At 35.2% G+C, this 24,486-nt stretch overlaps 6 protein-coding genes and 2 long non-coding RNA genes across 9 annotated transcripts; 4 read left to right on the top strand and 4 right to left on the bottom strand.

Annotated features, from left to right (window-relative positions):
• Positions 1-122: 122 nt before the first annotated feature.
• On the top strand, positions 123-1,441 carry LOC6640740 (grpE protein homolog, mitochondrial). The gene is made up of 3 exons (XM_002063963.4): positions 123-302; positions 416-734; positions 791-1,441. Exons 1-3 carry the CDS (start codon positions 217-219, stop codon positions 1,046-1,048), a joined length of 663 nt encoding a protein of 220 aa, XP_002063999.2. The 5' UTR covers positions 123-216; the 3' UTR covers positions 1,049-1,441.
• Positions 1,098-1,704, bottom strand: LOC124459939. Its single transcript, XR_006953897.1, has 2 exons — positions 1,273-1,704; positions 1,098-1,192 (listed from the first exon to the last, which is right to left on the bottom strand). It is a non-coding gene; the product is annotated as an uncharacterized LOC124459939 (long non-coding RNA).
• A 659-nt stretch (positions 1,705-2,363) lies between these two features.
• Positions 2,364-3,764, top strand: LOC6640741 (mucin-2). Its single transcript, XM_002063964.2, has one exon. It carries the CDS (start codon positions 2,379-2,381, stop codon positions 3,732-3,734), a length of 1,356 nt encoding a protein of 451 aa, XP_002064000.2. The 5' UTR covers positions 2,364-2,378; the 3' UTR covers positions 3,735-3,764.
• A 766-nt stretch (positions 3,765-4,530) lies between these two features.
• LOC6640743 (L-lactate dehydrogenase B chain) lies at positions 4,531-5,772 on the top strand. Its single transcript, XM_002063965.3, has one exon. The coding sequence runs from the start codon at positions 4,638-4,640 to the stop codon at positions 5,718-5,720; it is 1,083 nt and encodes a 360-aa protein (XP_002064001.2). The 5' UTR covers positions 4,531-4,637; the 3' UTR covers positions 5,721-5,772.
• Positions 5,773-15,981: 10,209 nt separating this feature from the next.
• LOC6640744 lies at positions 15,982-17,232 on the bottom strand. The gene is made up of 2 exons (XM_002063966.3): positions 16,732-17,232; positions 15,982-16,663 (listed from the first exon to the last, which is right to left on the bottom strand). The coding sequence occupies exons 1-2, from the start codon at positions 17,230-17,232 to the stop codon at positions 16,328-16,330; spliced, it is 837 nt and encodes a 278-aa protein (XP_002064002.1). The 3' UTR covers positions 15,982-16,327.
• Positions 17,233-18,606: 1,374 nt separating this feature from the next.
• On the top strand, positions 18,607-19,658 carry LOC6640827 (borealin). Its single transcript, XM_002063967.3, has one exon. It carries the CDS (start codon positions 18,746-18,748, stop codon positions 19,598-19,600), a length of 855 nt encoding a protein of 284 aa, XP_002064003.2. The 5' UTR covers positions 18,607-18,745; the 3' UTR covers positions 19,601-19,658.
• A 1,069-nt stretch (positions 19,659-20,727) lies between these two features.
• LOC6640828 lies at positions 20,728-21,363 on the bottom strand. Its single transcript, XM_002063968.4, has one exon. The coding sequence runs from the start codon at positions 21,282-21,284 to the stop codon at positions 20,877-20,879; it is 408 nt and encodes a 135-aa protein (XP_002064004.1). The 5' UTR covers positions 21,285-21,363; the 3' UTR covers positions 20,728-20,876.
• A 1,049-nt stretch (positions 21,364-22,412) lies between these two features.
• Positions 22,413-24,264, bottom strand: LOC111518426. Of its 2 annotated transcripts, none has more exons than XR_002723968.2 (3): positions 24,168-24,264; positions 23,494-23,663; positions 22,413-23,107 (listed from the first exon to the last, which is right to left on the bottom strand). It is a non-coding gene; the product is annotated as an uncharacterized LOC111518426 (long non-coding RNA). The 2 variants fall into 2 exon arrangements; XR_002723967.2 differs by having other exon boundaries at positions 23,742-24,264.
• Between the last annotated feature and the right edge of the window lie 222 nt (positions 24,265-24,486).

Below are 24,486 nucleotides of genomic sequence, written 5' to 3' on the forward strand. Positions count from 1 at the left end.
ATTAGATTTTAAATTGCAGAACTTACTTGTTGCCTACTTGATAGAAAAATACCGCAAAACCGTTGCATCAGTCGATTCTCCAATTCTATCGATAATAAGTAATCGATTTTGGTGCTACGTTTACTAACACTAATAGGCGGCCTTTTTTAGTGTTTTCTGGAAAAAGAAGTTAAATAACATTTGTTGTTTTTTGGCAAGGAGTTGAATAATATTTTAATGGCAACGAAAACAGCAGTAACAGTGAAAATGTTTGGTCGTCATTTATCCCAACTCAGGAACCTGGCCGAGGCCCAGAATCTGAGGTACGTCTTGATGTCTTGTTTCGGCTGATACGTGACGTAATAAACGCACGTTTGTCGGCAATCTCGTAGCTTGTTATCAATCATGTAATTATGTACATATGCTTCCACACCAGCCCCCAATGTAGGCGAGTTGCTGTTATCCCAAGACTCTATAGCACAGAAAAGCAACCTGAGGAAACGGCGACGACGGCAGCACCCACATCCTCTCCTGAAATCGAGCGGCTGACGAAAGAATTGGCCGAGGCGAAGGAACAACATAGCGAACTTCTGGACAAGTACAAGAGATCCTTGGCCGACAGCGAGAATATGCGAACTCGCCTTAACAAACAGATAGCCGATGCCAAAATATTTGGCATACAAAGTTTCTGCAAGGATCTTCTTGAGGTGGCCGATACCCTGGGACATGCCACTCAGGCAGTGCCCAAAGAAAAGGTAAACAAATTGCCATGTTCAAATCTTGAACACGTCTAATCTGTATAATTTTCTAGCTCGCTGATAATCCTGATCTGAAGAACCTCTTTGAAGGACTCTCGATGACAAAAGCGTCTCTGCTGCAGGTCTTCAAGCGTCATGGTCTGGAACCCTTGGATCCCATAAATCAGAAATTTAATCCCAATCTCCATGAGGCTCTATTCCAAAAAGAGGACAAGACAGTTGATGCCAACACCGTTGTGGAAGTCACCAAATTGGGTTACACATTACATGAGCGTTGCATACGTCCAGCCTTGGTTGGAGTGTCCAAATGATAAGATGCTAAGGACTAGCTTAAAGTGTATGTGAGAAATATTGCATCCATTTTTGTTGTTGTGTCCATTGTATTTTCTCTCTTCCTCATGCTTGACTTCGTTTACATAGTTCTATAATAAAATTGTTTGCAAATTTGTCCTATGCTGCAAAAAAAATTAGAAAAGTTAAAATGATCAAACCTATGTAAATACCAAGTTCGCTTGCGAATTTAAAAATTCCTTACTTAAGCTTAATTACAAAAATATAAAATAAGTAAAACTCTCTGGACTGGATATAATGGCCACAAAGTTTTCTATTACCGATTGTGTCCCCATTATGTGTTCCAGTTTAGAGATTGTATCTTAAGAATACATTAATAAAAACGAAAAAATGTTTTTAGTTTGTTTTGAAAATCGTTGACTACTTTAACTGAACAAATTTTGTAATGCCTTTGGCTATACCTTTTTAGGTGATTTGAAATTAAGTCTACAATTTCAAAGCTACTGTGTTCATGTTTTTTTTTGTATTGTATTGAAAACTGAAGAAAAGAAATCAGTTATCGGTCGAAAATTTAAAGACAGTGTCAATGTGTGTCAGATTATTTGAATTGTTAATATTTGAAATCTATGGAAATTTGTAATGTCTGTTTTGATTTGATACGTCATATAACTAGGAGGGGGATATCAGAGATTTTCCAGCTATTAGAAAAATTTTAGTTATTTTAAGAGCTTGCTTTAGTTTTTAAATCGTTTTAAAACTAATATAAATTTAATAATCGTCTCCTTTCAAAATTTGAAAGTAAATTTTAAATATTTGTGAGGTTTTATATTAACATTGTTTGGGCAAATCTATATAGAGAATGAGAAAAGGCTTAATAATAATACTTATTATAAGACATTTTTAATTTTTAGTAGAAAATAACTCTATTAGACTTTCATTTTGATTAATTCTACTTCTTAAGTAACACTTTTTCACTAGAATCCTAAATCCAAGAGAAATACTCTTAATATATTTCGATTTTTTCCTATAATATGTACTCTATTTTAAAAACTCATAAAACCGAAATATGCTAATTCAACATGATATATTTCTAGGCCAAACCATTTAAGATGCCATCTTTCATCTTCCATATAACTAAATTAAGGAATTCGATCTTCTTGTGAGTTCCCTTTAGGGTTTTCAGCGTGAAATTGAAAACCATTTCATGTATACACAGCAGGTAGTCCCAAAAAACACCAACTCAAATACTCCAATCACGTCCTCTTTGTGTATGTATTTGTGTAGGTAGCTAATTCAATGGAAATTCGAGATTTTCTTTAGCTCAACAGGTAGCTACAGTCGAGAGAGGTCATGGAGAATTCAAGGAAAATCAAGAAGGAATTTCCACAAAGTCTTTGTGGTTTGTTCAAGTCTCTTGCGAATGATCAGTTGTCCTTAGGTCTTGGTGGCGTGAAGTATTTTTACAAAATGTGGCTTAAATTTATATGGTCATTGGCCCTGCTGCAGTTGATCAATGCCAGAGTGGCACCAATACCCAAATTCTATGGCCAGGATAGTGCAATTATAGTAGATACGGATAGAAAGTTGCCAATGCGTATGGATACAAAGCTACAGAATGCTCTATACTATAATATTCCAGTCTACAAATTGATCAAGCCAGTGATTGGACCAACGACCACGACGACAACGACAACCACGAAGGCTCCAGTGGTCTCTGTTTTGGAGTATCCCAGTGATTTGCTTTATATTGCCCGCCATAAGTTGGGCATGAAGGAATTGCCCAGTCTCAGTGATTTGGGTGAAATGCTGGGAACTTCTAGTGCCCAAGAAACTATTGATTATATACGTTCGCTGACTTCCAATGAGCAGGGCATTGCCCTGATGAAGCAGTATTTGGAATCGTTGGATTATAGCGAGGCAGAGGAAGCAAGAAATGATACAAATGATGACGGGGATGATGATGATGATGCAGCAGATGATGATGGCAATAACATGGACAATGCTGATATAGAAGCTGATTATGATGAGGATCAACCCAAAATGGAGATTAAGAGCAGCAGCAGCAGTAGCACCACTACCACAACGACTACTACGACAACAACAGCTGCTCCATCAGTTAGCCATGTGGAAGGCAGTCTAATGCAACGTTTTGGTGACTTTATGAAGCATTATAATCTCTGGTCAGAGACTACCACACCTGCTCCTACCACACAGAAGCCCTCGCCGCCGCCCGCTGTGGCATTTAAGCCAGTGTTTTTGGCTCCTCATCCTCGCATGCGTCCTATGCTGGTGCGACAGCCTCTACCCTATCATTATCCCATACCACTGCGTCCGGCAAAGATACCCACTACGACATCCACCATCCCAACAACAACTACATCGACCACAACTCCCAGACCCAGCGCATCACCTCATTTAAACACACCCAAGCATGTGGAGCGTGAGATTTCCGAGATTCCTGCAATGCAGTTTCCCCCACATGTACGCCAGTTGGCACAATTGGCCAATATCTCGCCTCTGGTGCTAGATCGCTTCCTGCAGCAGCAACCCAAGCTGGCGGAATTGGCAAAACGTGTCAGCAATCTGCCCTTCAGTGAGGAGCATAGTCGTACCATTGATTCCCAAGTTTTTGTGGCCGTCAAAAGAGCCCTGGCCCAGAACGATGATCTAAAGCGTTTGCTTAGTGCCGCTCAGACTTTAAATTAGTTTTAATTTAGCAATAAATGAAATTTTCTTAACCTACATAACCTTACTTAAATTCTTATGCGCAATTGTAGCAGACACCTCAAAATGCTGAGATTTTTGTTAGTATACGACCAAAGCATTATTAAATGTTGCAGAAATTATATTCTAGCGTTACTTGCATAACAAATAGCTTAGTTTAAAAGAACGGCTAAAGTTAAATGTTGAACGCCTCTAAAAGAAAGTTCCCAAAAATGTGGCATTAATACGTTTGTTCGACAATTTAAAAAAATGCCAAGCCTATTGAATAAGGCAGGACACTTTGGTAATATTGACGAGTATATTTTCTCTTTGTCCTTGTTATTATAGCACCCGTTAGCTCTGGTTAAAATGAACAGACGGGCGTGCATGGGACAGTAAATGTATCAGTTATTGCGAGCGAGAATGTTAGCAAGTTTCAAGATTTTAAATTCAAATGAAAAAAAAAACGTGCTTGCTTTGGAGATGAGCAAGTGGTTCGATAGCAATCTATCGGCTTTATTTCGATCGACTTCAATGGCTATCGCAATTTCGTTTGCCAACACTAAACTGCGATATATCGGGTTCTTAAAAGCCGTTTTTCATTTTACAGCACTGAAAACTCGAGTAGCTTTAGTAAATATTTACCTAAATTTTTATGAAAATATTGTTTTCATAACTATCTTTTTTCAGCTTATTTTTCCTTTGATTTAGAGTTATTCAGCTTTTTTTTTGCATCAATCTGGCTTTTCTTGTTAGAAAAATAATGGCAGCCCTGAGTAGTAGCGATGAAGCAAGCGATGACCAATCTATCGACACTGTTTTAACACTAAAAAATTCAAACTCCAGCCTAACTGTCAAAATTACAACATTTAAACAATTTAATTTTATTTACTTTCTTTTGGGTGGATGTACGACCTCCTGCATAAAATGTCTTTGCTTGGACCATTTGTGAGGAATATCACAAATACAGCACTCAATCGACAGCCAAGTTCATATTTGTGCCTATTGAAACAACTGAGGGATACTCCACCCAATCAGAAAATTAGTCCAAAAATTTCCGTTGTTGGAGCGGGACAGGTGGGAATTTCGATTTGTGCATTTCTAATACAACGTAATCTTGCCAGGCATTTGGTTATCCATGATATACGTTACGATTGGGCCAAAGCCGAAGCCTTGGATTTACTTCATGCGTCGTGTTGGCTAAAGAATCCTCACATAGAGGCATGTGGCGATGGTTCTCATACCAAAGATTCAGACATTGTAATTGTAACAGCCGGAGCCCGTCCGGTTGGTAAAGATCGTTCACGTTTACTCGTTATGAAGAAAACCGTTGAGATTCTAAAATTGGCTATGCCCAAACTGATCGAACTAAGTCCTAAGGCAGTGTTCGTGATTGTCAGCAATCCAGCAGATGTTATGACTTATGCAATACAACGTATTTGCAAATTGGAGAAACATCGTTGTTTTACCACAGGCTGCAGTTTGGACTCGGCTCGATTTCGTTTTCTTATAGCTCAACGACTGAAAGTCCCAACAACAGAAGTTGAAGGTTATGTAATTGGGGAGCATGGGAATAGTGCAGTTCCCGTGTGGTCAAGTGTTACAGTAGGTGGAGTGCCATTGGTCAAAGTGGTCAGAGATTTAGGCACTTCCATGGATACAGAAAATTGGAATAACCTATTTAAAGATGTTACCCAAGCAGGTGCAAGTGTGGGTAATATCAAAGGTTATACGAATTGGGCAATAGCATTATCCGCAGTTAATGTCGTGGAAGCAATGTTGGAGAACTCAGGTCGTATACTTTGTTTGGGCACCGATATGCAGGGCATGAATTCCATAGGTCAACAAGTGGTCCTCTCGTTACCTTGTAAGGTTACCTCCACAGGTATAAGTCATGTACTTCAATTGCCGCTCACTGCTCTGGAACAAGAGAAACTTCATAAATCTGCTGAAGTTCTAATGAAGGCTCAATGCTCGCTGGAATTGTGAACAAAATCTGTAGTGAATCGTTTTAATAAACGCTTTTTTTTTAAACGAAAAACACACTTGAAACATAAATCACGTGTCGAACCATATAGGGGGGCCCTTCACATTTTACATTGTAAACACTAAGAGAGTGAGTGGGACGGTCATAGAGGCACTTTCACACACACACAGATACACACCTACTTATCTGAAATGAAAGTGCCAAGAGAAAGAGAACACGCGATCACTATGATATTTTACAGTTTATTATGCTGCCCTGTTACCAGACATGTGTAATTTTTGTAATTTTCTCTACAAATTATGATTAATTACATTATTTTTAGGTGTCCCCACCAAAAAAAATATGAGATTTTCATACAACATATTGACCTAGGTCAGGGTCTAGGTTACCCCAAAATATGAAAACGAAATCGAAAGTGAAAGAATAAGGTTTGAATGGGGCTTGCAGAGCTATGAGTAGGTAAAGAATGAGGCATCTTGAGAGAGTTTTATTTTTATGGGGGAGCCCCTTAAGAAAGTTTTTTGTTAAGGTGCACACAACTTGGAGCCCAAGATCTTGAAATATAACAGGCGATCAGCAAAAAGAAAACGCTACTAAACACCTTAAATGCACACGCAAGACACACATGTTGTTGTTGTTTCTTTCACCCACGCACTTTTCACTCTTGCTCTCTCTCTTTCTGGCGTTTTCTCATGCAGTCAACGAAGCGTGGCGTCACTCTCGACACTTGACCTCAATATAGGGTCACATCATAGACCGACCCGACCCTCTCAGCATCCATCAAGCAAATCATTTTTTTCTTCTCATTGTTCCACAAGTGTAACCAACTGTAACAACTGCCAACTAGGTGAACAGCAATCCAAGAGGATTTTCTTTTAAGAAAAACTTCTATTTGTTTAACAACAAATTCTTGGGAAAAATGTTTATTAACATTTTGTTGTTTGTTTAACTAATTGAAATTCATTAGGCGCACAGTTGTGTGAACCAGAATACAAGAAAATCTCATCATAGATAGATCATTTTTTTCTCTACTTCCATTGTGCTGTTCTCCTAGTGAAATGCTACAGTTTTTCCCCCACATTTATCCTTAAAGAGAAGAAGAGAGCGAATGTCTTGGATTTCGCCCCCCACGATAAGTGGAGCCCTTATGTAATATTGTTATATACTTTTTTTTGTTTGTTTTGGTTTTTGAAATTTCACTAGGCAAACAGTAAAAGAAGAAAGTAAAATTTCTTTGGTATTAGACAATGCACAGTGGTTCGTTTTGCTCATTATGAGTGGAAAATATAATAACTTTTGATCTAGTCAAAATTTTAATCTAGCCAAGGATTGGATTTAACATAATATAATATCAGTTGGGCTTAAAATTTTAAAAAATCTGAGCTATAATCGGAGTAAAGATTGTAGATGTTTTTTTATAGGCTTTAAAGTTTATGAAATTTAGTTTCGAAAAATAGATGTCACATTTATTATTTATTGCCTTTAGAAAAATGTTTATGATGTTTGGTTTAGAAATTTAATTGAGCCTTAGATAAACCAATTACCTAAAAGTCAGAAATATATATTTATTTGCGTTTGAATTACAAATTTTAATTCCCAATTTATTCCTCATAAACGAAAAATTACTTCAGCCAAACATATTAAATTTAAATGTTAAAAAAGGTAAAAAAAATTAGAAGAATATAATTTATATTTTAACATGTTAATTTCAACGATTTTCAAACTCAACTGTTAAATGCCACAATTAAAATGATTTATGTCGAGAATTTTAAGCGAACGAACCACTGTGCGACAAGTGAAAGTGTGGGAGAAAGAGGGCCCTGTCTTTTGGGTTCGAGACCTAGGCTACCTGCCTAGATTTGTAGTACTTACTTTTAGGTTTAAACACCTTCTGCTTTAGCTGCTGACCTATTGAAATGCTACACATTTGCATGTTTTTTTGGAAAATGCCTTTTTTTTGGGAATTATTTTTGGAAAACACATCGTTGTCTTTGGCTATGCTGGCCGCCTATTGAAATGCTACACATTTGCATCATTTAACTCTTTTCTGTTGATTGTTTGGCATTGCGTGATCTTATTCTGCAGTCATCATCATCATCATCCTCATCAGCATCCCACGATCACAATGCGGTTTGGTTGTGGATCATTGTCGAAATGCAACCAAGTGTAACATTGGAACAGGCGTTCAGTAAAAATTGCCAACTGACTGCTTACTTTTACACGAGATGCATCTGTCGGATGATGATGATGCACTTACATTAGGGTCCCACAAGATGCATTTTTATTGAATAAATATTTACTTTACACACGCTTCAAATCTTGTTGGCCTGTTCGTTTAATCCATTTTGGTCACGCTTCAATGATTTTTGAAACTTTCCTAGAATTTGTTTTCCCACTCCTATTTGGGATTAGCAGGTAATTTGAACCTTTTTTTGATTTTCCAAGAATTTTCTCTACTCTCGGGGATTAGCAGGTAGTCAAGACTGAATAGATCGTTTCAAAACTCAGATTTACTATCTATATTCTCTGCTAACCTGTTCGAATGCTACGCTTTTGTGACCTTTAACTCTTTACTTTAAACTCCAAGCGGCATAAATATGCAAATTTAATGAACCGAAAGAGTTGAAAATTATGAAAATTGTAGCATTCGAATAGGCCAACAGCATCTCTTGCAAGACAAAGAAAAAGTTTAGTTTGAAAATAGAAAAACAATTTTTGTTGGAAAATTAGAAAAACTATAGCATTTTACTGGGCTAACAGCATTTCTAGTTTTCCAATTTTCTTATTCTTGGAAAAGATGCTGCTGGCTGCACATTTTCTGGAAAAATTGATCCCCTGCTGTGTCATCGGTTTAGAGATAATCTTAAGAATATTTTCGTGCTTAGTTTGCTGTTCACTTGTTCAAATTATTGTACTTGGTCACGCTTCATTGATTTTTTGAAAATCAATTTAATGAACCTTTTGAGAGAGATTTTTTTTTAATGATCCTTTTTACAGTCTTTTTTCTTTGCTAGCCTGTTCCTTTGATACATATAATTAAATGCTTGAATGATTTTGAAAGGAAAAGTACTTTTAAAAATATGTTCTGAGAAAACTGTGAACCTGTTTTCAAATTATGCATCATTAGTTTGATTTATGATAGTTGATCTTAGGGATTAAGAAGACATTATTGAAATGAGATTGCTTGTTGAATTTTCTGTTTACCTAGGCATTTGCTTTAGTTTTGTGACCTTTAACTCTTTAACTCTTTCAATCTTTTGTTCTTTTAACTCTAATGGTCTCAAATCACTTTCACACAAAAGCCTTAAAGGCTTAAAACTGTATCAAACGAATAGGAGAACAGAATCAATCACACACAGCATCCTTAGAGATGGAATGATGAAGATTCTTTTTTTGGGCAGGTAGCTCACATAATGAGACCCTTACACATTTTCAGGTAGATGATGATGATCCCTTTTTTTTGTGTGTGTGAGTCTGCCTGTCTGTCTGTTTGACTGACTGTCTCTTCAATCTCAGGTCTTTGTTTCTTAACTGACAGCAACATCTCTTTTAGGCTGCTCACCTAATCGTTTTGTTCGGCTTGATTGCACTTTAAACCGCAGGTGGTGGCCCCTCAAGGCATTTGGTTATATGATATTCTTGGAATTCTCCCTCACTCTCTCTCACTTCATTCTAACAATAGCCAAAGTGAACTCATGTTTGTTTAGTGAGTTTTTGTGTTTGTTTTGCTAATTGATTTCGAACAGGTTAACAGCATAAACCAAGAGGTAGAGGATCAAAAAAAGGAAAGTCATAACTAAGAAGGAAAGAAAGGACTTTGAAGTTGCCACAAATGCTGTTCACCTGTTCGTTTGCTACAGTTTTTCAACTCTTTTTTGTGCCCCTAATTAGCATATTTTAAAAAAGGCTGTGAAACGTTTCATGTTCATTTTAATATGGCGTGAAGTCCTAACAGGCATTCAGAGGGACGAGTTGGTATTTCTTCCTATGAGAAGATCTATCTTTCGGTGGTTGAAGATCGTTTGTTTGTTTCTTTTTCTTTTTTGCCTACTTTCAATCCTGTTGGCCTAGGAGGAAACATGAAATTATCGTGACAAAAATATCAAGAAGACCCATCAAATAAAAATGTCATGCGATCATTAAATGTGCTTACTCAACCATATAATTAAAGTTGATAATCTCTTGCTGATGATCACTAATTGGCTGTCAAAGGAATGGGAGCGAAGACTTCTTAGACAGGCCCCTGCCTTGAATTTCTTTTCAATTTCGTTTTTCAGGGGTTGTTCTGGGGCCCCTTAATCGACTTTTTCTTGTGGCACGTGCCTGAATTTCTTGAGACTTGTTGTTCTGTAATTTGATGCTTGTAAATGTCTTGAGTGGCAACAGGCTGACAGAAATCTGAAGAAGGCAACCAACTCGAAGACGTTTCGTTAAGAACTTCAAGTTTATGTGTGCACACTTACTGCACAAAGGGATTTTTTGTATACCCTTGCAGAATGTAATACATTGATTTTGTTATGCAGTTTGCCATGTAATGTTTTGGGTATATGAAATGTTCTATTACATTTCTTAAGTTTGCAAATTTAAATTAATTAATATTATTATTAATTGGTATTACTAAACGTTTTATATTTTCCCAATATAATATTAATATTAGAGTATTCATTATTCATCATATTAATGGAGTACATTTTAAATTATTTATGATTATTTTTTTTAATGAAATTTGCTAATATAGTGCGTTTTTTTAGTTATTTTGTTGAAAATTGCATTATATAATTTTTTGTTATAAAATTTGGGTTAATCAATTAAACAGTAAAGGTAAATTAGGAACTAAAACAATCATGTTTTGGATATTTATTTGCAATATTTATATTCATTTAAATTTATACCTTGTTTTTATTTCTTAATTTTTTATTATTTTTGTGATTTTATTATTATTTAATGATATTTAAATTATAGCCCCATTTATTGAAATTTAAGAATTTTTATTTTCTTTTATTAGTTACTTTTAATGTTGATATGACATTTTGTTTAAAACTGCATTTATCATATTATGTGTATCATTGCTTAGCAAACATTTATATCATATAAAAACAAAAAGATTGACATCCTTTTTAAACAAATATTTCCTCATATGAATAAAATTTTATTTATTAATTCCCTTTGTTTTTTTGGTTTTGTAATTTGTGTTGGGTTTTTAGTTTTTTTTGTTATCTCAACTTGGAGATAAAGTTGCCCTCAGCATTCTCTGTCTGCATTTGACCTTTACATTTGCATAATGCTTGATTTGGTTTATTCAAATTTATGTTTTACCAATCGCCATGGAATCTTACAATAGACCTGTTCAACTTGTTACAAGAAATAAAATGAAATGAAATTCTTTTTATTTTTTTTTTGGCTTTTTGCTTACATTTTATGCTGATGACCTGATCGAGACGACTGCGTAAGACTAAAAAATTCTCACGCTGAAAATATATATTTATAATGTAAAAGAATTTCAGTTATTTATTTCTTGTAACGGCAGTTGACCCAGAAATTCCCACAGACTGGCTCTTGGTCTTGCTCTCACTCTCCCTCTTACACACATGCAGAACGCAATGAAACCCTTCACATCCGTTTTGCCGGATGAGGATCTCCCTCCCTCTCTCACTCTGCCTCTCTCTCACTCTCTCTGTGTCTCTATCCCTCTGTGTGCGCATCAGTCTCTGTCTGTGTCGTTCCCTTTTGCACACATACACACACACGAAATTCCCTCCTGTTTTCTCTCTCTCTCTCTCTTGTCTGTTTGCCTTATGAGTGTATCCCAAGCAACTGGTTTGCTTCGGCTGATCGCCTGTTACCGTTTCCAGTGAATCAATGGAAAGTTCTCACGCAAGCACATGCCAAACAATTAACAAACTAATTTAAGCCTATGCAGATAACAGCCCATGAGAAGGAGCTGTGGGAAAATACGTTACTTTTTCTCTCTCTCATTTTTTTTTAAATTTTTTTTTATCCATTTGGTTGCTTTTTTCCCAATTCCCACGCGATCCTCGGTTTCAATTTTTTTCACACGCTTTGTGACAGAGCCGTTTATATTTTTGTTGTTGTTTTTTTGGTTTTCGGGCCTGCGTTATGTAACAGTTTTTGCTGTTCGCCTGTTGAAAGATCAACAAAAATTGATTGAAATTCTCACGCTTTTTTAAAGGAATTCCACCGACAGATCTACCTGCCTCGGTCGAAAGGATTAAGAGAAACGCCCACCACAAACAGAAGAAAAAAAGATCGTGAGAGAAAGATCGAAAGATCAAGACAATCTATTGAAAAAGAATTTGCCTTTGGTTAATGCTGTGTGCCGCTTACTTAAGATGACAGTTTCAACCCTTCTTTTACTTGTTGCTTTCAACTCCTTAAATTGAAATCAACATACAAGAAAATCAATCCAACCCTCAAGAGTAAGAAACCGAAACTTCTTGCCTCTAGCTGTCACGTGCTGTTATCCTGTTAGTCCTCAAGACATTTATAGTTGCGAGGAAGAGTGAAAAGGAGCAATAGATTCCTGTCGAGAAAGGAAGATATGACGTAAGAAGTAAAAAAACTCACCACCATTTATCAAACGCTGTTATCCTGTTCATCCTCAAGACGTTTTCGATCGTGAAGAAGAGAGAGAAAGAGCGTAAGATGGTGTGAGGTTAGTTTCCTGCCAGGTAAAAAAAACCTTAGTAAGTCAAAAATCTTGCCTCTACCTACCATCTTATGTTATCCTGTTAGTCCTCAAGACGTTTTTAGTTTCAAAAGAGATAAAAAAGCAGGATAAGATGGAGTGAGTATAGTTTCTCTGCCAATGAAAGGAAACCTTACCTTGTATTTTGGTGGTTGTTTACCTTTACAATTTTTCAGGTAAATAAATATTTTGATTTATTTCTGCTTGCTGGCAAAAACTGTTTGCCTGTTAGCAAATTTAAACAATTTAATGCTGTTAGCCTGACCATTTTATTCAATTTGCATATCTCACAAATATGTAAATTTCTTCAAAGAGATGTCCTTTAAAGATCCTGCTAGACTGTTAACCTTTAAGATCAAACCAAACACTTCTACAGCTTCAATTCACACGCTCGATTATAAGATTTCTTCTAGTTTTCTGACATCCTATCAACATTTCTGTTCGCCTAGTAAAAGATGCCTAATTAAGCCAAAAAGATTCACACGCTTAAAGAAACCCCAAAAAAGAAATCACAGCATGTGGTCCAGAAAGAATGTTCTTTTTTTTAAGAATCACGCCCACATGTTCCTCTTAAATGAAACAGAGCAAAGATAAATAATAAAAAAAAAGAGAAACATAAAAAACGGGAAATTGTACAGGAAATTGATTTGTACAGGAAATTGATTTGGGATTGAACAACAATTTCCTGTTGCGTTTTTTAAACAATTTCCTGTTCGGAAATGCATTTCCTGTTGGGTGCCAAAAGGGAAGATCCTGCTTCCGCTTCCTTAAGAAGCCGAAGATTCGTTTTTCTTCCAAACTCTTGCCAAATATTCTGTTAGCCTATTAACTAATCAGAAGTATTTACAACCACTAGAACGATTTTCCCACATGCTGAGCCTGCAACTGATACGAATTTTCATCTACCTGTTGGGCCGATGGAAAATTTCTAGTATCATGTTTCTATAAATTCTGTTCGACTGATGAAATATGTACTTGAACTATGATGAAAGGGTTAAGTGCCTGGTGACCCGCACAACCACTTGAGTTGCATTCCCACGTGCATCTAATGCATTTTCCCATGAAAATCTGTAAAGAATTTTCCCAGACCATCTTTTGGTAGAGTGTCCTGCTAGAACTTCTGTTGGCCTAGTTGAAAATTGTACAAAATTCTCACATTGACCAAAATATTCACACGATCGTTGCGGCAGGATCAACAGGACAAGCAAATGTGCATGAGAACCATTTTTTATTTTCCCACATCTGCTGCAGCTGCAATTTTCCCAGGCGGCTCATCAACAGGTTGCAATCCTCAATCCCAAAAACCAAAAGAAAAGAAAGAAAACGTGTGCTCTGCCCATTGTCAGCTGCATTTTTCCATGATCAGGTAGAATAGTTTGGAAAATTCTTAAGGTTATTTGTCTAAAAATGCTGTTGGCCTGTTCCATAGATTTTCCATTTACACAATTTTCCGGAAAAATTCCCACACGACCGCTCTCGAGGATCGAGCCAAAGGAAAAAAAATCAGGCAGCTGGAAAAGATTTTCCCACAGCTGCGCCGGCTGCTCAATTAAATTCTATTCAACAGCCATGATCCTTAGCCCATAAAAGAAGAAGATTAGAATCAATGAAGAATTCAATTTTCCCAGGTGCATCAACAGGTAGATATTTTATATTCTTTGATTTTTCTCAACAATTAACTTCTAAAATTTCTGTTGGCCGTGCCATGGAGTCTTCAAAATACACAACCAATGCGGAAAATTCTCACGATCTGAGCGAGGCACATGCTCAGAGTTTTTCCCACAGCTGCTTGGGATTCTTTTTTTGGGATGGGTAGAGGATCCTTTTCTTTTTTTTTATTGAAAATCCCACAAAGCAACAGGTAGACTGAGTTCGTTTTTTTAGAATTCTTCTTTCACAAAATCTTTTTGTTGGTCTGTGCCGTAAAAAATATGTTCTACCTGATTTCATTTTCCTACATTTTTGGCTGTTTGCCTAGTACAATTTTCAAAATAATTTCAAGCATTTGGAAAATTTTTCACACGATCTCGTGTCAACTCTTGAAAATGAAACCCAACAAAATAATCGGGTTCCTGGAAGCATTTCCCACACACACACCACTTTGTAGCCTGTGCCGATAACATCTGCCCATATGGATTTCAAAGGAAAATACATTATGATCTCTATGTTTTCATCTTAGGAATTCCTGGAATTTTCTTTGGATTTTTTTGAAAAGCGGTCCCTTTGAGCAGCTTAAGACTTTTGAAAGCAAAATCTGTTGAAAAATCTTGTTCTAGTAATTCTGCTCTCCTGATATTTACTTCATCAAGCATATCTATTGCGGATCACCAAGGAATCTTAAATTGGGCACATTAAATAAAGCAACAGGTGCTCCAAAAGAAAAAGTCAGATTGCGACTAAAATCAACAGGTGCTGTTAATTACACTCAGAAAGCTTTGAACAAACAAAAGATAGTTAAATAAGTGGAAAGACTTATTATCACCTGACTAACTGTTTTACCAAGATCCACACATTTTGGTTTATTATTTAATCCAAAAACAAATTCTTCATGCATACGATGGAAGCTTCAAAGTCTACTCGGATGGGTCTTAAGTGGGTTTAAAAGACTTTTTATAAATGCAATTAAAATGTTTATTAAAGTGGTTAATAATATAATATAAATGTTTTTAGTTGCTAATTTAATTCAGTTTTCATTTAATATATATTAAAAGCTCAGACATTTGGGAAATCAATATCCTGTAACCCTCAAAAAGTGCATATGCAAGAGTGAGGATAACTGATAAATAACAGATTGGAAACTGGACAAGTAGTTAAAGCGAGTTTTAACGAAAAACCAAAAAGAAGTTTATAAAATTTGTGGCCGGCTTAAATTAAAAGTCCTCTCATTTTGTTAATGGAATATCTATCCTTTGAACCAAAGTGCGTGGGGACTGTAGCATTTGGGTCTAGTCTAGTCTACGAACTCTTTAAAAACCTAAGGCTTAAATATTTGAATGACCAAATCAGAAGTAAAGTATCCAAGGTGCTAAGCCCAGATCAACATACATATGTAAGTGATAAACCAATCGAAAGGATTTACCGATTTTATATTCACTGTCCAATATCTCGAATGAATGGTTTGTCCGGGTATTTGTTTAAGTTTATAGCAAATAAAATATTGAGATTTAATTGGATTTTGTCATTTGAAAGGCATACAGCAGAAAACAGTAAGGAACCGTGTTAAGAAAACTTTCCTATTTGATTTTTTGAAAAACTCTTACTTGAATTTTGATGGACTGCTAAAAGTACCAAAGAAATTTATATAAACAAAACTAAAAAGTCTTTAGGAGGGTGAGCTAAGATTCTCTTAATGTATTCAAAGTTTTGTCAAATGGAGTAAATTTTGAGTAGATTTTGTCAAAATCTGAATATTTGTAATTTGAACCACATGGTGATCCTTCTTGATGTTTGATTTAATATTCTAGCCGGAACTGTGTTTATAAAGTAATCGCTTACTTAAGGCTTACTTTGTATAAATCTAATTTAAACTTTTGACAGAACGTTCTTTAAATATTCAATTACTTTTTACATAGCATTATGTTTTTTAATTCTAACTGTACACTTGCAAAAAGCTTACAAAATGAATGACAATTAAGTATTTACAATTTATATTTTATATATTATTATTATAGTGTGATGGTAGTTAATTAAGCACAATATTCTGATGCTTTGAGTTAAACATTGAAGTTGAAAACTGTGCATTACATTTTACGCTTTATCCAATTGTAATTCCCAAATAGTTTTAGCGTAGTCTGAACTTTGAGTTTTTAATCAAATACACACGAAAAAAAATCTTTGATTTGCTGGTTTTAATCTGATTTTATTTGCTTAACAGCATTTGAATGCCATGTACCTATAAGGTACTCACTTGAGAAAGTGTATTTCCATACAACTGACTGTACTATTGGGATTATATAATGGATTCCGTATTGTCTCATTCTGCCTAACAGCATTATTAAAATAGACTGTATTGCAATTAGGAGATTTACAAGCGGCCAATGAACCACACCAGACTCTATTATCCACACAATCTTCAATTTTCCGCAATGCAGTGGACAAAATGGAAGCCGTATTAAAGACAATATTGAAAGAGCACTGCCAGGCAGCGACAATGCGACTGTCGGCTGTACACTGAGATGATTCCATATAGCTTGTAAATGTCTTTTGATTATTCACAGTATATGTATTGGCATCGGTTATCTACAAGAGAGAGAGAGATTTTGTTAAGACTCATTGGACTATTCGACTCCTTAATGTTTTTAACTCACCAATTTTGTCACACAGGTTGTATAATTCGTTTGAGAGTTCGAATGTGTCTTCTCACAATTGGCCACTGAATTTGGCAACTTGTCGTAGTAGGATTTCAATGTGTTGAAAGTAGACTTCGGAGATGACATTAGAGAATCGGCAGTATTTGAGGCACAAGCACTTAGGCTGGAACGTAAAGTTGCTATGGCTGGAATACTGGAACTATAGTTCAATACACATTGACGATGCCACTGATCAATCAACTCAATCGGAATAAGTAGAGAATTTGCTTCCTCTATCTTCAATTCCAGTTGATCAGCCTGAACATTAATGGGACTCAATTGTTTGGCATGAGTCGTTTTAAAGTTTGCCATTTCCACTTCGTATTGCTTGAGCTTGGCATTGTATTGACGAATATTTTGAGTAACATATTCGTCCAGAGGTTCAATAGCAGCCTGAATTGTGTTCAGGTTAAGGCTAAGATAGAGAATCACAAAAAACACACTGATATTCTTTAACATCTTGACTTTAATGGGCTCTGATTCAGAGTGTAGCCACTTTTATAAGAAATTGCAAAAAAAAAATTCGCATTTTTTCTTATCACAATGTGCTTCCCATTTTGAGACTCTCTCTTTCTCTCTTTCACTATCTGGCAATCAGCGACCTCTATAAAACATATGTCCGCTTATTAAAATCTCATTCAATATAATATTATCGCTTAATTATTTACACGGAACACTCTCCCATATATTTCTCTGAATTTAACTTAACTTTATCTTTTGCTTTCATTTCAAATGTTTACTTAAAAAAAAGAAATTAAGTTCCTAAATTAAAAACAAAAAACAATTGGGTAAATAATAATATATTTTATTAGTGCAAATATGTGAATTTTTCTGAAGAAAATTCTATCTATCTTTGCATTTATTGTTTTGCTGTGGGGGGCTATCTAAAAGTTAAGAGTCTAGGGTCTTAGACAAAGCCATTTTATTCCATTTTATCTTATTGCCATACACTCGAACAAAAAAACAATTGAAAACCATTAAAAACTGAACTCAAATGTTTATGAAATTAAAAAATTTCATAATGATTTTAAAACTTTTTTCACTTTGGGTACATTTTCTTCATACAGGTTTTCTACGATTTTAATAATTACTGATTGATTTTTCAAGTGTAAAATTGTACACCTTTAAAAATTTAATAATGACTCACAAACTGTACGTGATTCTCTTCCTACTTCATTATCGATTTTCGATTTACTTTGCTTTTAATTTATTTTCTTGCCCAACCTAATAATTTCAGACAATAAACCCTTTTTTAGAGCTGTTGTTGTTGTTAAATTATCTTTTATTTACTTTGAATGTCAACAAATTGTTGATCTAAGGTAAATTAGAAAAGAAAAAAATTGGACTAAGAAGTATTTCAATTTACTAAGAAAAACTTTAACAAAAGGATTTCGATTTCAGTTGATCAATGAGTTCAAAAGATGAAAGCATTTTTCCTACTCCTTAAAGTATGCTACACACAACACTTTACTACCACCTAGTGTATGCCTTATAGAAATTTTTTGAAAAAAAGGAAAACGCTTATTAAAGATTAGAAACTATCTTCGTTAAAATTAGATCCGGCTTTTGGTTTTGACAGTTTAATAAATTTTTTATTAAAGTTAAGGGACCATACATTCTGTGAACAGAATTCCATTCGTGCTTAAGGTTTTCGTAAGATTTTTCTCCTTAAACGAACTATGACTATAATTTCGTGCTTTGATAAATGTATTGAAATTCCCAGTGAAATCCATCCACTTTATAGTAATCTGTAAGTATTTTACACTTTTTGAAAGTTGACGTGAGATTTTTACTAAAGGGTGACTAAAATTCTCTTGGATCAAATACTTTATGATTGGAATGTCAAAATGGTATTGGCTCGCTTGAAACCTTAAACAAATGAAATTATTTCAGTTGAAGTTAGCACAAGAGCAGGAAAAGTAATATACAAAATCTTAAACTAATACAAAATTGAAAAAAAAACCAAATTAAAATGCCAAGGTCTGCCAAAAAGTCCAGGCAAAAACGCAAACGAGACGAATTCGAGGAGATTAGTCATAGTTTCTATAGGAAAATGGAAGACACTTTTAATGCTGCAGACGATTTGGAGGAACAATTCAAAGCTTCTGTAGATACTCAGGTCAACAGTTTGAAATTGATGATTTCAAAGGATCTGAAAGAGATGAAAATGGGTGAATTTAAGAAAGTAATCGGTGACCTTTCGCGTTTCTCTGACTTTAAAATGAGTGAACTCACAAAGATGAAGGCACCACCGCCCAAAGCATCCTGTGACCGGAGATTAAGGAAAACTGGACGACAAAATGATAGTGGTTTGGGTGAAAGCATTTCACACCAGCAGGAAGCAGCAGTTGTTGGTTCCCTTCGAGGACCCTTACACTCGGCTCGGGCTTTACGCAGGAATGATATTGGTCGCTCTCCCCGCATTGCTGTCCACTCAAATGAAGTTACAGCCAGGTCCTCCAGTCATGTGGCACGCCAGAAAACACGCACTCCCATGGCCAGCAAATTGAAGTCTTTGAGTGCCGATCGCAATGATTCACCCACCACATCACCGTTGGCCTTTCTGCGCTATCCCAAGCCCGGGGAGATAGCTCTATCCAAATTCGGTAGTCCCATTTTGACACAAGTCATGACCGATTCATTTGCCAATGTCAATATACCCATACAAGATGGTGTCCTGTGTTTGACCTCCAAGAAGCTTGTTGAAGGTGAAGTTAACAAGGATTTGCTGAAATCTTTGGATGAGAACAAACTGAAAGAAATCAAAGTATTGCATGCTAATCTTCAAAAGATTGTCAATGCTGCCAGCAAAGCGGGAATCAAATAATTGAATTTTCTTTAATTTGTAATTACGTTTCTACAAATAAACAAGATTTGTAAGTTCACTTGTTCAATTAATAGGAGTGGAAATAATAAGTATTTTGTTGATAAGTTCTTACAATTAGTTCTTAGTTTTTCTCATTTTTCATTGAAGTTTTCTATACATTTGTAACATTTTTTTTAAAGTTTTCACAAATTCAAGATGTTTCCGAAGTTTTTGTTATTTTTTCCGAGTTTTTTGAATTCTCTATCTTAATTTACTTTACTCAATTTTTCAAAGATTATTTGCAGCTTTTAATTGTAAATGTAATCAAATTCCTAAAAACAAGAATCAATTAGAATGATTTTTAAGCTACTTTTTACTCAATAAGTAGTTATTTAATTACTAGAGAAATTATTGTTAATATTTCCCGAACCAAAAACCAAACATGAAAACTAATCATCATTAAAAAACTGGGCTAAACCTTTTCTAAAAAAATTCACTAAGTTTGAGATTAGAGAAAAAGATCTTTAACCAAATTAATTACTTTTGAATTTTGATCACAAAATAAGAAATTAATTTCAAAAGAAAGTGAATCAACTACAAAATTGGAAAAGTGTCAGTATATTGACTAAATATTTCAAAAATACATTTTTTCCTTCCATTCAAATTCTATTTATACCATTGAAAAGTTGTTAAGCGTCTTAACTTAGTTAATCATTGGCTTTATAGAAATTTATATAGTACTGAAAATAAAGTATGCAAGGAAGTGTATAAAATTTAAATCTGGAAAAATGTGAATGACTTTCACTAAATTCAAAGTCGAAAACCTAAAAATAAACCAAAATTTTGTTTGTAGATTTCTAATAAAAAACATAGAAACTAATAGAAAACATTTGTATAATATCATTTATAGTCACAAAGATCAAAAATCATTCATTGTCTACTTTTGTAATTTCTCTACATATATTTATGATAATGATCACTCAAACGAAAAGTCAATTTGCAAACTCGATCGATGACAATGATGACCTTTAACGGTCATAGTGAAACGCCTACGCCAATATTATTATTTATCTCAACTTTCAAGGTGATTTGAACAAAAACGAACTTTCTAGCAATTGTACATTTTTGTTTTTTGTTTTTATTAAGTGTAGAGAAAAAATAAATAAACGTAATAATACAAAAAATAAAACGTAAACGCTTAGGTTAGGTACATGGAGAAACACAAAAACATTTGAAAGTAATTGCACAATATTAGTTTAAGAAATTAACATCCATATAGAGGGGGAATTAGATCTCACTACTTTTGGACCAATTTGAAACGATTTGCCTCGGCATAGTCACGGGGATCGGAGAAATTACGTTCCGGCTTAATGCGCACATCATTCGGATCGGTAACAAATTCACCACTCCAAGTTGGAGGCAAAATGGTTGGTTCGGTACTAAAATCATAATAATCCTGATCATCCGAACGATTACGTTCGGGTTTAATGCGTGTTTCGCCGCTCTTTACAAATGTTCCATCCCAGGTGGTCGGCAGGACAATGGGTTCCGTATTGAAGCCATAGAAATTCGATGTATTGGTAACCAATTGATTTTGTCGTCGTATTTTGGAGACATTATTGACTGCACCATCGGGATAGACGAATTTGCCATTCCAACCCTCTACCTTGATGGGTATATAATCATCTTTGCGATGTACTGGCATATTTTGATCTATTTTACTGTCTTTCACACAAAATCACGCACACACACGATCTTTAGGAGGATCGAACTGATCACTTGGCGTTCCAAAACACGTTTGAGCCAAGTTCAAGCTGGTGATATTCTAAAATATGATTTCATTTCCATTCATGTAAATTGTGATTGTATTTTAAACACGGTGACGTCAATACTCATTTGTGTTTTTAAGCTTTTGCTGAGCTGCTTTTTCTTCCGTCAGTTGGTTGAACGGGTTTTTGGCGCGGCATCGTCGTCGTCGTCGTCGTCGTCAGACACAGAAAACACCTCCACAATTTTTGTGTTTGTTGATGGCAGCCTAGACGGCTAGAAAGATGACGCGCCATATAAAGTCAAGAAAAACAGTCAAACAAAACACCTCCTTGGCTTTGATTATGCCAGCTACCCATTACCGCCAAGGCGTATACAGTTTATATATCTATATTTATCTTGATTTGCCAAACGATTAACATGATTCATTCGGTTTAGAATTATTTTTATTTTAATTTATTTTTTTGGTATACTTTTTAATTGATGTAGGTATTGTTTTGAAATGAGAAAACAACACCTTAGATGGTTTATTATGTGTCTATATAAACGAAAGTTGTTAGACTTATAAGGAGCTGACATTTTAATTAGATGTACCTACACCTCAATGACTTTAAAATAAAGGCTTTAACTCGAATGAGAAGGTTGTGCTTAGAAGGCATAACAAATTGAGATATGTTCATTAATCAAACTATAGGCCTGCCTGATCGAAATAATTTGCCTATATGGCTATTAAATTGTTAGGCAATGAGATCGCTAAGAAGCTAGTTGGCGGACGTCAGAAGACTCTAACCTTTGGAAAAGGGTTCTATAGGTTTCTATATTCCCCATAGAAATCAGTATAAAGGCAAAGTCTTTCAAAAAATTGCAAGGTAAAATATTTGTTAATGGATAGAAATTGTTTTCTTTTTTCTTCGCATTAAAAAAAACGTTTTGAATGAATCTTAGATAAATCTACATCCTTATTCTTTTCTCTTTTTCTTTACTTATCTCATTGTTCAGACTTTATTGTTTTAATATTAATTGTTGATTTCAATGTCAAACTAAGAATCATCAATTTGTAGTCCAAGTAAAAACAGCGCCAAAAAATGATTTTGCATTTGACTAAACTCTGAGAAATTATAGTTAAGACTGAAGCCTTTTGGGAAAGATAGGATGAACCAGAAGGCTATTAATCAACAATCGTTTGAATATGGTTTCTAGATTCGTTGGGCGATCAGTCGTTTGGTAATAAAGTGAATCTCAATTTGATCGATGGCCTTAACTTATCTTCACATTAAATGTATAGCAATTAATATGATTTATTCAATAATGACACAAAAAAGAATTTAGTCGAATGGCAATCTTATCACCTTAGATTCGCTCGAATAACTTCGTCCTCATACAAGATACGTTTTTGACTATTTGCACTTTGGAATCATAGAGTTAATATAATATTTTGAAGACGGATCATAAACAGTCTAATAGTATGCGCTCAGTTTGGCTTAAACTGTTATATTGGTTTTGATACTTAAAAGGATTAAAAAGATATTTCACATTCGAGCGATTAAAAAATGGCAAGTTATCAGAATTTTTCAAAAACAAATTTGACACTGATCAGATCACTGCTTTTAACTGCTAAGGAACATACAAATTAGCTGAATTTTTAAGATGATCTATCTGTTTCCTCTACCTTCTTCCTTCATTCAGTTAGTTTTCGGGTGATAAATCGTCCTTTTACTAAGTATCTGCCACAAAAGCCTTTTTTTGTTTGGGATAGTATTTCTGTAATATAAATGAAAGGGTTATTTAATTTATCAAGCTGATAAGATACAGTAAACGCTCTTAAATTGGAACCACAATGGCGTTTTGGGTAAAATATTCAAATTTCTGTAAATATTTTTAATTGTGATTCCCTTAATTTAAGAGATGGAATGAAGGAGATCACATTTGCCTTAGAATATTTACCAAATCTAATTTGATAGCGTTTAATTTATGTAATTATTGGTATTACTTACTCCAAAATTGTAGGAGGATATATTTTTTAGAGTATACACAAATACAAATTTTGAAATTTATATGGTATTTATCGGTAAAAATTTCGATTAAATCGAGCATTTAGTGTATTTTATTATTGGGAATACTTAAACCATTATTTAACTATTACTTACACCATTACTCACATGAGTCCTTACACCAATAGTCCTGAAAAATCTGGACAGATTTTTTGCTTTGATTGGGGGTATAAAGAGGTATAAAAATTAATGACATTTTTGGGGGATTTGCAGACCTCTCGGACTTCCTTTCTGGTTTCCTACATACATCACACATTTATATTGAGCTGCAATTAAAGGAAGGATTTCGTTTTGAATGATATTAATCTGATACCTATTAACGACCGATCTTCAAAGCCCTTTACCTTGTATTTTCTCACAATGCATTAGCCCAGTTTATACCTTACTCTCTTAGCCAACTTTGGAGATCATCGAATATGGGCACCATAACCTACATCAATGCAATTGTCTCGGTGAGTGACCTACTGACATTGGTTAGCCCCTCACATTCCTCATCCGCCCCATCAGCCCAACCCCCTTTTGAAGCTTGCCCATCTTGTCTGTGGTTCAAGTCTATGCTAATTGCTAAATGCCAGTCACTAATTAAGCCCTGGCACAGAGACAGTCGGGGCACAAGAAGGCCTCCGAAGAGCAACAAAGTTTTCTTCTCCCGGGTTTTGTGTTTTTTTTTTTTTTTTGTTGGTGTTGTTTCCCAGACACGACCTCCGATGCGTGGCAGGCTTACCTACCAACTGGCAACTGAATGTGTTTTGTGTGTGGCATGAGATTACCTCCTATTGGAGGGCGCCAGACTCAACTCCTGCGCCGCTGCTGCTCGTTAGAAGAAGAAGAAGAAGACGACGACTACGTCGACAACGGCAAACGACGACGACGACGGCGACGGCGACGATGATGATGATGATGACGGGGCAACAGTTTGAAACTTTCTGGCCAATGTGTTTCAACGTCTGCACATTTGCTGTGCGCCTAGTCGAAAATCCAACTAATTGCTTATTTTAACCCCTTCAAAAATACACACACACAGAGAAACACACACACAGACACACACAATGAGAACTGCTGAAACTCTCTGGCACTGGTCGTGTTTAT

The sequence above is a fragment of the Drosophila willistoni genome, assembly GCF_018902025.1.
Source record: "Drosophila willistoni isolate 14030-0811.24 chromosome 2L unlocalized genomic scaffold, UCI_dwil_1.1 Seg168, whole genome shotgun sequence".
Lineage (NCBI taxonomy): Eukaryota > Metazoa > Arthropoda > Insecta > Diptera > Drosophilidae > Drosophila > Drosophila willistoni.

Coding starts and splice junctions, on each gene's coding strand:
- LOC6640744 (XM_002063966.3), bottom strand. CDS start 17,232: ATGTTAAAGAATATCAGTGTGTTTTTTGTGATTCTCTATCTTAGCCTT. Junction 16,664..16,731: donor CAACCTGTGTGACAAAATTG/GTGAGTTAAAAA, acceptor TCTCTCTTGTAG/ATAACCGATGCCAATACATA.
- LOC6640741 (XM_002063964.2), top strand. CDS start 2,379: ATGGAGAATTCAAGGAAAATCAAGAAGGAATTTCCACAAAGTCTTTGT.
- LOC6640827 (XM_002063967.3), top strand. CDS start 18,746: ATGCCAAGGTCTGCCAAAAAGTCCAGGCAAAAACGCAAACGAGACGAA.
- LOC6640740 (XM_002063963.4), top strand. CDS start 217: ATGGCAACGAAAACAGCAGTAACAGTGAAAATGTTTGGTCGTCATTTA. Junction 303..415: donor GCCGAGGCCCAGAATCTGAG/GTACGTCTTGAT, acceptor CTTCCACACCAG/CCCCCAATGTAGGCGAGTTG. Junction 735..790: donor AGGCAGTGCCCAAAGAAAAG/GTAAACAAATTG, acceptor ATAATTTTCTAG/CTCGCTGATAATCCTGATCT.
- LOC6640743 (XM_002063965.3), top strand. CDS start 4,638: ATGTACGACCTCCTGCATAAAATGTCTTTGCTTGGACCATTTGTGAGG.
- LOC6640828 (XM_002063968.4), bottom strand. CDS start 21,284: ATGCCAGTACATCGCAAAGATGATTATATACCCATCAAGGTAGAGGGT.